Below are 15488 nucleotides of genomic sequence, written 5' to 3'. Positions count from 1 at the left end.
TTTATATATGCCTTTACTTCTAACGCAGTGCCATGCATGTAGCAGACAGGTAGGTAACAAATGCTTGTTCAACTGAATTTTGAAAGAGAAGACTTGGGCAAGCAAGGGTCAAAATCTGTGCTACAAGCCTCCCTTTCTTATTTCCCAGAAAGGCTAGATTAGATCAAAGCAGAAGAAATCTACAATAAGGAAATACTAAAAGCCATCCAAAAGTCAATTCTCAGCAAACTCACAGGAGATTCAAAATCCAGGAAGAAACAACAGATACTCTTTGGGAATAAGTAAGTGCCCTAATTTATGTTTTTAGTCCTACAAAGGACATGTATTAAAGTCAGAGACAAAGAAACCTTTAAAGGGATAACATTTGCTTCAAATCTTTAAAACCTGAAACCATAAATCTTTCGAAGCTTTATCTTCCTCTGCCTCTTCTGATATCATAGAATCAAAGAAGTTCAGAATTGGAAGTTTTCCAATCACTACCAGAATAGAAATTCCATAATCTAGTCTGTTCTTGAAGGAGTCTAGAAATAGGTGACTTATTAGAACTTAGGGTAACTCACAATACTTTTAGACAGTATCATACTGAGGCAGCCTTTCCAGATAGCAAAAAATAAAATTCTTTTCTTTGGAGGGGGTGCAGTTTTCATTCACTAATTCTATGCAGTCATACTAAACAAACCTAATTTCTATTACATGGGATAACCTTTGTGCATCATTGTATGTCCTCTTGTCCTTCCCTAAAAATATGACTTATTAAGGCTAAGCCATCTTGTGTTCCCTAAAATTGCTCCCTCCTATCTTATTTTTGATGTTTCTTTGAGAAACTCCATGTTGAGGGGTCTGATATGTTATCTATCCCTCATTAAGGTCAACATATTTTGATAAGTAGTGCCATCAAAGGGATGTGGTTTGACAGGGAGAATCCCCTCTTGGGGAAAGAGGGAAAACTCTCAAATAAACTTAATCCCAATTTGGACAGGAAAACTTTATTTCTCTGGGTATTATAATAAAAGGTACTGCAATAAGCAAAAAATCTCAGAGAAAGTACAGATTCAAACCATGGAATCAGTGTTGATCAGGAGAAAGAATTAAAGGTGTATCAAGAAAATAATGTTTTGTCTGCCTCACACTGCCCCTCTTAAAATTTAAGCCTTCTGTGGAAGGCATTGAAATTCCCTGCCTTCTCTTCTCTAACACTAATTTATTGATGTCATGGGCTGTATCTACCCTACAACTTACTGAATAAATTACACAGAAAAATTGTGTACCTTCATACCTTGGGGCTATGTTTAGGTGGGTATCATTAGAGGAAGAGCCCCATATGAATCTAGAGCAGTGGTTCTCAAAGTAAGGACTGGGGATCCTTACAAGTCCCTGAGATGCCTTAGGATTGCTGTGATATGAAACCTCTTTTCATAATAATACTGAAATATTTTAATTTATAGAATAGTAAATATATATTTATATATGTATCTACACATATATCACATAAACCAAAGCCCTTTGGGGAGTCCTCAATAATTTTTGAGACCAGTCTTGAGACCAAAGAGAATAGCTCTTTCAGAGGGTTCATGTTGGGCATTCTCTCCTCAAGCAAGTTACTTTTTCAATCCATGAGATAATAGGGATTCTCCATTAACTCTGTGAGTGGGAGACATCCTCAAAGAACTAGAAAATTTCAGGGTTGGGAGGGACCTCAAAGATCACCTATTCCAAGCCATACATGAAACTAATCTCCACTCTAGCTTAACTAGCAAATGGTTGACTAGTCTCTGCTTGAAGTACTATAGAAAAAAGACAGTGTCCTATCTCTTCAGATGACCCATTCCACTTTTACATCGAACTGAGAAAAGTTTTTTTTTCCTCTGATATTAAGCCCAAATTTGCATTTTTGAAACTTCCACCTATTGCTTCTGGTTATACTCTGAACCAAATAAAATAACTGTAATCTCTCCTCCATATGGCAGCCTTTTAAATACTTGGAGATAACTATCATGCACCCACTGAGTCTTCTCATCCAGGTTAAACATTTCCAGTTGCTTTACCTAATCCTTGTGTGACAAGGATACAAAGACCTTGTTGCCCTCCTATGAATATTCTGTGATGTACAAATGTTGTTCTTAAACCATGATGACTGGAAGGGCTCCCAACACTCCAGACAGATCAATCGTAAATTCGCACTTCTATTGGCAAAATCAACATTTTTTTTGTTTTTAGCAAATAGAATGCTAGTTCTTCTTGATATCATTCAAAATGAGCAGACTCAAATTAATCATTTGGAAATGAGTACTGTATTATCAAATGTGTATACAAAATATACATATATGACAATGTGAACATGATAGGATTATATATAATCAAATAATTATTCTAAAATTCTATTTGAAACAAGAATGCTCATAGTTTATCTTATTATTCATATTTCATATTTATCCCTGCCTCTTATACAGGCAGTGCCCATACACATTTACTTATGTAAAAAGGTTTCAAGAGTCTCTCCTGTTTGTGGCACCTATGGCATCTTTACACATTATTTTGTTATGTTTTCTTCAGAAAGGCATTAATTAGAATGATTATAAATTATTCATTTAAATCACTAAACTTTCAAGAAATAACTGTTAAACCACAGAGATACCCACTAGAGTTCTATAATTTGATTCATGCAAATCTGTCAGGAGTAAAATCAACCACAATTTAATTTCAAATCTTCCCAACCAGCAGCTGTACAATTTATGCACTGCTTTTCTATTTTTACTACTGGATAATGACAATGATGAATGCCTTTACAAGGAAATACATATTCATCAAAAAGGCTCAGTTCAAGACTACACCCCTCCCCAAAGCCTATGAATGTGCAAGACCCATTTTCCTGCGGCTGGAGATTTATTTGGGAATAAGATGGAATTGTGCCCACAACTGCATCTCATGACAATTTAATAATTCAACTAAATTAAACCTGCAGCACCACTTAGTTGTAACCATAGTAATCAATATCATTAAAGTTGGTGTCAGCTGTAATAATATTAAATGCATCAGGATGAACAAATGATTAGCTATAGATGGAGTTCACACCCTAGCAGTGTATGTATACTGGGTCGAGAGTTATTAATAGGAAGCCACTCCATAGCGCACGAACTACTTGCAGGGTCACTGCTCTCCTGACCTGTTTGTCCATGAACAGAACAAGGAAGACTTGAGGCTTAGCTCATTAGCAGTGATTTAAATGTTTTATGACAATTTTGAATTTACAAACTGTTCTGTCACGAACAATTATTTAAAATGAAGAATGATAGGAATGCTGGCACATCTTTATAAATTGATTGAGGCCATTTGTTCACAGCACAAAAATATACTGGAATCACATAATCTGTGAAGCAAAATACAGTTTACAATGGCTTACTACTTGAAATTGATAGAAAGAATCTTTTATTTAAAGAAATCCATGTATCTTATTTTATCTTTGTGGATTATTTTACATATACCTTATTTGACTTAATAAGACACTCAACCAAAGTCACCAACATACAATTACTAAGTTTTCTCTAAGAAACAAATATACTCTTTTTATTTGTGTGTTTATTCTATGGAATAAGTTTCTCAGATATCACTGATAGGATAAAATGCTCAATAGATGCTAGGGATAGCAACTTATCATCTCCTCATTTTCTTGTGCCATTTAATTTTGAAAGATATCAGGGTATGGTTATGCTAATAATATTTCATTTTAAATACAAAATATAGCTTCACAAAATTTCTCCTGAGGCATACATTATTATATTAAGCTTCTTGATAGTCAATACAGTTATCTCTAGACATTACCTTTTCAATTTTCAGAGCTTATTCTATCTTGGCTTAGAATTCAGAACTTTTTTCTTAAGTATTTTAAAAGAAATTGTGCAGAATTGGACCAAAGACAAGGCCAACAGGGCTTTTTTTCTAGGTGCCAGAATTTAGAGGGGCTCTCCCTCCTCTCTAAGCTGGTGTCCACAAACAATTTAGCAACAGGACTTTGTCACTGACCTAAAAAACCATCCAGCCTTCCCAGTATGTCTACTTAGTCTAGTGTATCTGGTTATCATCATAGTGGCTAAATAGGTTTTGACAAAAGAATGTTTTGAAGTAGGTGTGCAAAAACAAAATGTTATGGAAATCCATATGTCTATCATTATAACAGCATAACATATTTACCTCCTGTATCATTGAGTGTTATGTTAATATACAAAGATATAACATAGAAAATAGCATAAAGATCTGAGAAACTAACTGATGCAACTGTAGCTTAATATTCCTTGACCAGATGATCCTGCCTGCTGCTGTGGAAACTCCAGTGTCCTGATGCTGACAGTAGCCTTTGTGGTAAAGCGCTCTAATATCTGGACCTGCTGCTGCTTCAGACCAGTTCCCAAGTCTAGATGCAGACCAAAAGTCGGACTTTTCTTATATTGGTAGGATCAGGTGGTAAGCTTGTCATCCACTGATAAATCTCTGCTATGAAAACCTCTGCTCGTGCTGATAATTTACATTTCCTGTGTAAAAACCCCACACCATCAAGGGTACTGTATTTTTAGTTTCTCAAACAATTCATCTAATATGCAGAAAGTTTCCTTTTGCTTGTCTTCAACTTATCCTATCAAGATACTGTTATTCTGCTGTATCTACTCCTTTGCTACAAGCACATTAAAAAGTATTCCCATTCATAAATTCAAATCTTACATCAAACTTGTATGAAAATAAGGTCTCAGTGAGTTTATAAAATCCATTAATTTATACATTAAAGTTCACTTTCCATAAAGATCAGAGACCAAAGTTTACCATTCATCTTATCAGCTGGATATTTCCAAGTGAACCTGCCCCATTGTTCTGGGAGCCAAAGAAAGTGTGAAAACCTAGGCAGGGGAGAAGAACTTGTAGCCTCAAGGCCACATGTGACCCTCTAGGTCCTCAGGTATGGCCCCATTTGAATCAAATGGCTACACTTGAGGACCTAGAGGGCTTCATGTGGCCTTGAAGCTGTAAGTTCCCCATCCTTGATCCTAGAGTATACTTCCCCTCAGTTCTTGAGGTTTCAAAACCTAGGTCAGCACAGGTTTCTGCAGGAAGGCAAAATCAAATAAACCAACCAAAAACAACATTTATTTTAATCCAGGCAACAGCCAACTTCTAAAATGTTTAGGAAAGTTTTTTAGTCTGAGTTTAAAGAGTTCAGTGGTAGAGTTCTGGAGAAAACTTCATCAACAACAGGTTATCTTAGCAACCAAGAAATGAAGTAAAGGTTATGGAATACAAGGATGAGGAGCTGAGAGCAATTTGGATCCCAAATGAGGAACTAATCCTGTCACCTGTAGCATCAGCACCTTCCCTGATTCTTTGACCCACAACAGCCACTACACCAGACAAACAGGTCCCTCTATAATGGTTTCATTACCTTCTGGTACATTCTTAGCTAACATGATTGAAAAGAAGAGAGAAGCAAAATAATTAGCAATTTAAAAAATGAATGCGGTCAAATCGCAGAAAAAGAAGATACGAAAAAAGAATAATCATAACCTACTATATATAAATTTATATCAGCAAAACTTTTAAATTGAAAAAGAAATGGAAAAGTATCTGCACAAATTATAAAATGCCCAAATTAATAAAACATAAAAGAGGGATATTAAACCATCAAATTTCTGAAAAAAAGCAATCAAACTAGGCATAAAGAAATTATTAAAGGGAATAGGGAACCCTGCTATAGTTAGATTTATAGATTAGTAATTTATATTTTTCATGTCATCAGCTATAAAACGAGCAAGAGAGGGAAATGGAAAGGCACTCCAATATCTTTGCTAAGAAAACCCCAAATGGGGTCACAAAGAGTGGGACAGGACTGAAATGACTGAGCAACAAGATGGCTAAATCCAACCTTAAGTGACTCCAGGAAGTTCCACAAGAAGTGGCACAATGAAGGTGAAGGTCAATAGGTCTAAAAGTCAGGACATAAAAATTTTCCCTGCTAAGTTTTTCCTCAACCTGGTCCTGCCTTACTTTCTTCCTATTGATGCCCTCTTGACATCCCCTCAGGTTTCTTTACACATACCCAATATCCCTCTTGTTCTAGGTATCAGAACTACTTACAGCTCAAAAACTACAACACTTTCTGTGACTATTTGTAATTCCTAGGACTCATTTTCAGTCAAATATGCAAATTATACAGGAGCCATTATTATCATAATAATTTTTAAGTGGTTATTGACATAGGAAACTCCCAACGATACATTTTCCCTTACTAAGGCAGATAAATAAATACCTGCTTAGCCCTTTGTAGTGTTAAAGAGTTGCTCGGGTCCACTGAGAGATTCATTGATTTGCCCATCCTCACAAAGTCAGTTTGTGTCAGAAGTGGGACATGAATGAAAGTCACCTGAGGCTCGCTTTCTATCTTATGTCATGTAGCAATCTTTTTTTTTTTTTTTTAACCTATCCACATTTTTTAAGGAAAAAAAAAATCCATGCCACAATCAAGACCTAAAACAAGTGTTATTCATTTGTAAATTAGAAAGATCAAATGCTCTACAGCTTGAGATCTTTAACCAACTTATCTTTAATTCAGTTCAACAAGAATTTATTCAGTACTTTCTACAAACTAGATACAGTACTTTTGCTCTACTATGAGCTGGTGTGACTGAGAACACAATTGTCCTTTTCACCTGTTGGCAGATATAAAAAAATGCTTTTGTTTAGGTTTGGTTGCTGGAAGAATCAGTCTCAACTTTCTCCATTTCTTTCTTTCTTGTTATAGAGAGTTCTTTGAAAGCTTTGTCCACAATGAAATTGATACCTTCAATTACTGTGTCTATTCCCTTGCCTTACCAGCTTTGTATGCTAGAAGGAAATGGCATACGATTCTACTATCTGCCAAGAAAACCCCAAATGGGGTCACAATGAGTCAGTCATGACTGAAAACTGATCGAACAACAACATATCTACCAACCTGCAATCCTATATCTACCCCTGAATTGCAGAGTGGTTACAGAAGAACTGAAGCCCTAACAACAGTTTCATAGATTTAGAGATGGAGGTACCTTAAAGCCCATCTTTCTTAACACTTTTATTTTGGGAAATTGTGGCAAGTGAATTAAGTAACTAGTTTAAGTAAGAGGCAAAACCTAGACTTGAACCCTAATTCCATGACTCCAAACCAAGTGATCTTTTTCAATGAATCATAGTGTCACAAGGCAGAAACAACAAATTCACAAATATTTTAATAGAAATACTTTAATCTTACCTTCAGACATTCTTCTTGCTTGAAAAGGTCCTCAAAGTCTTTAGCACAGAGGTCAGGGGTATTAAGAAGAAATTCCACTTCAGATATGGTTTGTGTGACCCGAAGAATCTCAGCGAGGTAAGTAGAAGGCACATAAGAGGTTTCCAAAGGCAAACCTTCAGTCATCACCATTGTTGTTTCTTCACGAACAGTTTGCTGGTATAGATATACAATAGAATGTTCTTTTAGCTTCCTAATAAGTTGAAAAATACCTAGTTATTTGAAACAAATTCCTTCTGTCTAAAAATAGATGAAATCTGATTACAAATAAATAATAGCTATTAAAGAAGAAGTTTCAATTAAATTAAATCAAACAAGAAGACATTTCCAAACTCTGCTTTGGAAATTAGTAACCTAGGGATACATATTCTAAACATAGTCTACGAAGCGCTGAAAAGTAGCATGGTACAGGTAAGAGACATAGCAGAGGTCATCCTGGGGAGGCAAAAGTGGGCATTTTTCCTATTGGTATTCTTTCATTATCATCTGCCTCTTCACTCAATCCTCCATACTATGAGGCAGATAAGTATAGTGGATAGAGTGCTAGGTTGGGAATCAGGAAGACCTCAATTCAAATCAAGCTCCAGTCATGTGGCCCTGCACAAATCACTTAATCTCTCTCTGTCTCAGTTTTTCTAACTGTAAAATGCAGGTAACGATAACAATTACCTCCCAGGGTTGTTGTGAAGATTAAATGAGTTCACAATGCCCAGCACACTGTAGACATTTTACATGGGCTCTTTTCCTTTTTCATACTCTCTGTCACTATTTATTCTTGCTACTTTATTAGATAGTGGCTTGGCATTTTGATTCTTCTGGGTTTATATTTCAATAGTCCCCTCAAAGATTTTTAAGGTTAACTATAATGGACTGTTCTTCCTTTTTTCCCCAACAGCCCTTTCCTTTTCTGGATTTCTAAGAATTCCCCAGTTTATTTGACAGGTAATATTGTCTAGCAGACCTCTCTCACAATTTAAATTGGTTTGGTGAGAAGTGTCCAGTTAGACAGTAAAGGGTTAAGTGTTTTTGTTAAAATTCTAAATTAGCTACTATTTTTCCACTTTGTTTTGTGCCAGTGTGTTTTTAAAAGGAAACAGGATGGTGGCAGTAGTGTCAAAGTTTTGCAGACCACACATAGTCTGTGGGTTACAAACATGACATCTCTAGGGTAGTGAATTAGGCTCACAGTTAGGAAGACTTAGGTTCCAAATCTACTTTTGGCACATTTCTTGCTATGTCACTTAACCCCATTCAAATAACTGAACCTGCCTCTGGCCCCAGAAACTCTCTAAGACTATTACTTATAAAACAATCACTAATCTATATTGGCCAAGGGAATTTCTTCATCTCTATACCAGTGAAAACACAAATGCAGACCAAAAATTTATAACTTTAATTAATACATTTCTAGCAAATTTGCTGTGATGATCAACAAAGAAGATAACTAACCCCAAATTCTAAATGCTTTCATTTATGTGTATTTATACACACATATATGTGTGTTCATGTCTGTGGATGTATATTATATATGTAAGATGTCTGTTTTCCATGTAGGTAATATGTCCACTTGGGTTGTCTAAATGTGTAGCTTGATAGGTTGAGGGGAGCATTGGTGGCTATCTCTGGAATCTTGTCTACTCTTCCTCTTCAAGGAAGACAGATGCCTAACTTAAGGGATACAAGAGAAGGGACCACAAGGTCACTTTCCTCTTTTAACTCTGAGAAAAGAGGGCTGGACTAGAATTATATCTATTGCATCCTCTAAATACGTACTTTTAAATTAATCTGACCCTTCCAATACCTTTTCCACCCTAGCAAAAATAAAGTCATAATCAACTTATAGATCTACATACCAGGCCAACAAAGTCCCACATTGGCAATTTTTGAAAATGCTTGTCTCTTTCTGAATCTTAAGTTCATCTTTTACATGTCAGGAGGGAAGTAGCATGTTTCATCTTCATGGTATGCTTCTAAATATTTCTTAAGAGCATAACTGTTTTAGAATAAAGGAGTCTGATGTGGATCACTCCTAAAGAGGTGGGTTGCCTCACGTTTAAACTTGACAGCTAAGTCATTCTTACTAAATAGTAGTTAAATAAAAAGGTGTCAGAAACACTGAATAGTGTGTGAACCCTTTTATCTAAGAAGATGGCAAACAAAAACTGGAGAATTTCCACAGATTAGAATATACCAGAAAAAAAATGGAAGAGTGAATGAGTTTTTTAAATGGGTGGTGAAATTTCACTCAACTGAGAGAGGTTGCAATTTCAAGAGGAAATTCTTTTGTAACTCTAGGAGGCAAACTGGAAATTAGCAACATGTTGAAGAGTCAGTTTCCACTACATGTTTGCTAGAAAATCTTAATTTTTTTTTCTTCCCTGAAATTGATCCTGAAGAGAGAATGTCTCTCCACTCCAAAGTTCTCATACCCTAACTTTGGTCCTCACACAGGCTTACAGAGTCATGCCAGCATTCTCTCCATCAATTAGGAGATTCTCATGCAAAACACACCAGAGTTAGGTAGAAACCCAAACTGCATATGTACCCATGTACATTTGTACATAAACATATACACAAACATACATGTAAGGTATTTATGCCTCTACAATAACTGATTATGCTAACAGAGATGGGAATCAGCAAGAAGACAAGCAGTAATTTCTTGTTATCTTGATTTCCCCCTTTTCCTTTAATGACTTTAAAATAGGGTGGTTAGTCATTTTAGATTTTTGCCTGCCTTCATTTCAAATAACAGAGATCTAAAATATTAGACTATTCTAACAACTTTTGATGTGTTTCAACCTATCTTGTTGACAGAAAAATAAGCTTCCCCCTTCTTTTATTTCTTCTCCTCCTATTGTATTCTTACTTGTTTTCACATCAGACTAAGATTCTGCTCACCTTTTTAAAATCATGTTATGTAACTTCTAAAATTATGCTCTGGATCAATGGGAATACAGGCTACAACAAGGTCTTTGGTTGAACAGTTAAGTAATAGAAAAGAAAAATGTGATGCTGAAAATTATCTTTGCAACTATTGCAAATTTTCCTGACCTTTACAAACCTAATTCTCTATTTTATTATTTTCAAGTATGAAAGAAATTTGAATGAAATCAATAGATTTTTAATTAATTCATTTGCAGAGATACTAAATTTTTAAAAAAAGTTCTCTGACTCTGTTTGTAGTGACGTTAGTGATAACCCATTCATCTGGGATTTTTCTACCAGAATGGATAATATACAACCTTGAACTTCTAGATGGCAGTTAGGTGGCTCAGTGGATAAAGAGTACAGCCTGGAATCAGGAAGACTCATCTTCCTGAGTTCAAATCTGGCCTCAAGACACTTACTAGCTCTGTGACCCTGGGCAAGTCACTTAACCCTGTTTGTCTCAGTTTTCTCATCTGGAAAATGAACTAGAAAAATAAATGATAAACCATTCTACTATGTTTGCCTAGAAAATCTCAAAAAGGATCACAAAGATTTGGATACAACTGAAAAATGATTCAACAGCAAATCCCTGATCCTCTACCTGTGTAGAGAAGAACACTTGTAGTTATAAGGCTATGGTTCTTTTTTGCAACTATTCAATTCTTAGGAAATTTTTATTATCAAGATGGCAACTAATTCCAAACTTGAAATACTTTCATTAATTTTATTAATGACTCTTAAGTATAACAATCTTGTTCACTTGCACACTTCAGCCTAATTGATAGCACTTAATTTATAAAACAACCATATGAGGAAGCTAAAAGGGGAAAGTAATTTTCCCAAGATCCTATAACTAGTAAGTTTTTTTAAGTGGCAGTAGGCACAGAAATGGGATTTTTTTGATTCTTAAGTTCAATTCTCTTTTCATTACACCAGGTTTGTACTAACAGATTTTACTGCAGTTATAGGTTTTTCTACTATTGAAATGAACCCAGTTTCCATCAGTGATGGAGCAAATTATATCTTCAACTCATATAACAAACCATCATATTAATCATATTATGGAATTAAAGTTATCATTATCACCAACATCAAAAACATCAAAAGCTAGCACTGTTTAGGTCTCCAAAGAACTTTGCATATGTAATCTCATTCGGTCCTTATGCCAAATCCATGAGGTAGCTGCAATGATTATCACACAACTGAGGAAATTGAAAGAAAGAGAGTTGCAATGACTTGTCTAGCACCATGCAGTTAGTAAGTGATCCAGGCAGGATATGAATTCAGGACTTCCTGAGTCCAGATTCATTTCTCTATCACTCAGCTGCCCACACATGTTAGGGAGCTTAATGGACTGATAGCTTGCACTTTTCTTTTAAATAAAAGAAAATATTTCCATCTACTGTATTATAAAAATATTTTCTGGAGAATTGAAAGATGACATTTACCTCAAATGTAACCTTTTAAAACTTTGACTCATAGCCTCCAATCCCTACTGACATCATTAAGTACAACAGACAGTTCCCTTGAGCGTCTGATGAGATATCCACTCTAAACAACCAGTCTTTCACGTTAGAAACACTTCTCAACTATAACATTAGCTAGTTTAAGATAGCTACTTATCCCCATAATTCTCTATAGAACTGAATAAATGTGAAGTGATTTGTTAATACTCTATCAATATTTATGTTAGAATGCTAAACATTGAATTGTATGTTATTTATTTACCTTTAGAATTAGACATACATTAATCAAGAGAGATGTGTCAAGAATCACATCTTAGCCATTTAAAACCATCAAACTTTTCTAATGTACAAGATGCTTCGACCTGTTTATGTATATTAAATGTATGCTAAAAGAATTTATGTTGAGTAACATACTGTACAGGATAACATCTTTAAGACTTATGAATCTTAAAGTAATAGATTTAGGAAAGTGCTGAAATGAGAATGCCAGCCATGCCACAAGGTGCCCATTTAACACATTATTCTTAGTCATAGTTATAATCTTCTTTACATTCAATAAGCACTGAGTTCATTATTTCTTGTTGAAATCTATTGAAGGAAGGTAAGGTCTGTCATATTCACAAAATACTATTATTTTAATATCCTTTTTAGAGGAAAGCAGAGAGAAAGAATAAAGAAAAAAACTGAGCTATCAAAGATGACCAAATATATATTGAATGCAATAGCTTTTTTATTCTGGCTTTATCTACCATTTGAGCTTAGGAATTGTAAGGGTAAATGAGATAGCAAGGAGGGGGTCAGGCTCCAGGAGCTCAATCCTCTGATGTTATTAAATCCAATAAAATGCTGCTCTGGGGGTCTGATGAAATATCCTTTCTAAATAACTAAAAGTATTCTTCTTAATCAGAAAATATACTCTGGTAAGATGGCTGCAGTCACCCCAATTCCTTTCAGATCTGTATAAATGTAAAGTGATGTGGAAATAACAAATAAATATTTGTTAGGGTATTAAATGCCATATTATTCCAGGTAGCTGTTCAGATGTAGAACAAGAGACAAAGACAATTAAAAGTAATTACTGGTTTTGCTCACAGAGGACCAGTTAGTACGAATCTGATTTGGTCAACTAAAAATATCTAATTTAAGAAGCAACATTCAAAATAGCAACTAACTTTGCTCTTATATGGATAGCCAGATATTTCTTAATATAATCAAATATATTTTAGTATTTCTTGCGCTAAATAGTGCTCATTCAAAATCTAATATATGAAAGTGAGCTTTCTACTTTCCTTTCATCTGTATTATGTTGCTAAAACACATGTAAAAATTGGTATGCTCATTTTTATTAATAAACTGTCACTGAAAATTTACTTAGTTGTTCAAAAGTATGACCTATGTTTAGTAAATGCTGAATGTTAAAAGTCCAATTTGAACGTTTATTCTTCTGAATGAGAACCTAATATAGTCATTTCATGGGACTCTTTCAAAAATATGTCTTAATTACCAAATGAATACTACACCTATGTCTAATTTGCATCTCCATCCATTCATCTTTATTCATCCATTCATCTATCTCTCAGAGAAATTTTAGGATGCTTAAAAAAATTAACAAATTGTATAGCTGTCTTCATTAGAAAACTGTCTAGCTCATGTTGTTCTGTTACTTATGGTTGGAATATCTCTTTGTTTTCAAATTTTCCAATGGCTTCTTTTGTATCTGCAGACAATACTTTATAGAAAAGAATACTTTCCCACAGAAAACCAAATGCCAAAATGTTTATTCAAGCACATGAATCACTTAGGAGCCTAATCACTTCTTCCTTCTTCAAAACACATCATTCTCATTGATACAGATAGTCATTCATAGCTAGGAAAAAAGAAACTTGATTCTTTGGAATCTCGACTTAGTTTAATAAAAACTAAAACCACTTAATAAAGATCACTGTAATAGGAAATTTTTATGCCTGTGTTCTCTTTATATGTAAAAATGCATTCACCTGGATTGAAATTCAGCCTTTTTATTGGAATTTCATTAACATTGATTGACCCAGATAATTATAGTCTTATACCTTTTAGGTGTATGAATGGTGTCTCATCTTTTGAAAATCAACCGTCTTTTGTCAATGCTCTTTTCTAATATGTCATTATAGATATCTCAGTACTATTAAAAGAAAAGTTCAGCTGAATCCAGTCATTCATTTCCTTTCTCTTTATTTCAAGAGATGCAAGGTGGCATGATGAATGGACGGTGGGACCCAAACAAAAAGGAAACAGTATTCAAGCCCCACCTCTAATACATACAGGCTCTTTGACACAGGGCAGATTATCTAATCCCTATCCTAGTCATTTCAAATAAGATAAACCAAAGCATACAGTCGCTTCATTTTGTGGCAATAGAATTTAGAAATGTAACCAAATTAAAAACAACAACAATGAAAAATATTAACGTTTAGTCAATAGATCCAAAGGAATGACTAATCAATGATTATTTCAAAAGTATCATTAGCTATACCATTGTAGTATAAGGATATGTTAATTAAAGTGACCCAAATGAAAGGCTAGAATTAGAATAGTCTAAAGAATTGTTTAATTTCTGCTACACGCAGGTCTAGCTTTAGTTCAAATATAGATACACAGAAGCTCTAGTTGCTCAAGAAATATTTGTTGATCTCAATTTTTATATTACTTCAAATATGAGGGTCATATAGGACATTCTACTGTGAAACAAATAATGAAGTACTGCAAAGATTTTTTAAAATATTTTCATCCTGATGATTTATAGAACTTATCCCTTGGCTCAATAAAACATTTCAAATGCACTGTGGTTACTGGGCCATTTGTGAATAATGAGGTCAAAGGATTTCAAGAAGAAAAATGTCCTCAATTCAGGATTGTCATAATGTAGTTTTCAGATATATATATATATGTATATATATTTCATATGAATATAATGTATAGGGAATATATCAGAGTTACTGAGAATATAGAAGTGTTCTTTATGATCTGAACTAAATAAATTATGAGAAAAGAATGTAATGATACAACCACTTCTCTTGACTATCTTAAATGGCTAGGTAAAAACTTTCAGTGTTTGAAAGTTAAAAAAAAAAAAGACTCTTATTAACTTTACTGAGAGAAATAGACTCTGAACTTGTGATGTCACTAGCTGAAGGAACTCCTTGTTGAAGATATTTTCCTTTCTAATGTAGGTAGGCAGTTTATCTATAAATAAAGTATTAGAGCTGCTAAGAACACAGAAAGGTGAAGTAATCTCCCCAGTGTCACACAACCAGTATGTATCAGTGGAAGGACTGGAACTCAAGTGTCCCTGGCTCTTTGTTGTCTACAGTAACACATGTTAATGATAATAATATTACATATATAATCATAATATTTAAGCTAATTCAATACAATATAAAACTACTAATCCAACCTCATTTTTTATATTTTATAATCACATAAGTGGACAGCTAGGTAAGACAGTGGATAGAGTGTCCAGCCTGAAGTCAGGAAGACTCATCTTCCTGAGTTCAAGTCTGGTCTTAGACACTGACTAGCTGTGCAACCCTGGGCAAGTCACTTTACACTGTTTGGCTTAGTTTCCTCATCTGTAAAATGAGCTGGAGAAGCAAAGGGTAAACCACTCCAGTATCTTTGTCAAGAAAATCTTGTGAAGAGTCAGACGCAACTGAAATGATTGAACAACAACAAAAAATAATAAGTGCAGTGATATTTAAAAGCCAACTCTTCTCATTCTTAAATCACTGCTTTAACTTCAAAAAAGT

At 34.5% G+C, this 15488-nt stretch overlaps 1 protein-coding gene across 11 annotated transcripts in view; it reads right to left on the bottom strand.

Moving 5' to 3' along the window:
* DMD (dystrophin) overlaps positions 1 to 15488 on the bottom strand; it is a 2329373-nt gene that overhangs the window by 1271278 nt on the left and 1042607 nt on the right. For all 11 annotated transcript variants that reach the window (XR_011968542.1, XM_072616876.1, XM_072616880.1 and 8 more), the window contains one exon: positions 7268 to 7462. Coding sequence is in view for 10 of the 11 variants with exons in the window: in XM_072616876.1 (XP_072472977.1) it covers positions 7268 to 7462 (195 nt within the window). In the remaining variant the exon portion in view is untranslated. The remainder of the gene's footprint in view (positions 1 to 7267; positions 7463 to 15488) is intronic.

Source organism: Notamacropus eugenii, chromosome 5, assembly GCF_028372415.1.
Source record: "Notamacropus eugenii isolate mMacEug1 chromosome 5, mMacEug1.pri_v2, whole genome shotgun sequence".
Lineage (NCBI taxonomy): Eukaryota > Metazoa > Chordata > Mammalia > Diprotodontia > Macropodidae > Notamacropus > Notamacropus eugenii.
Note: the sequence above shows the minus strand (reverse complement) of the source record. Positions and strands in the feature narration are given on the sequence as shown.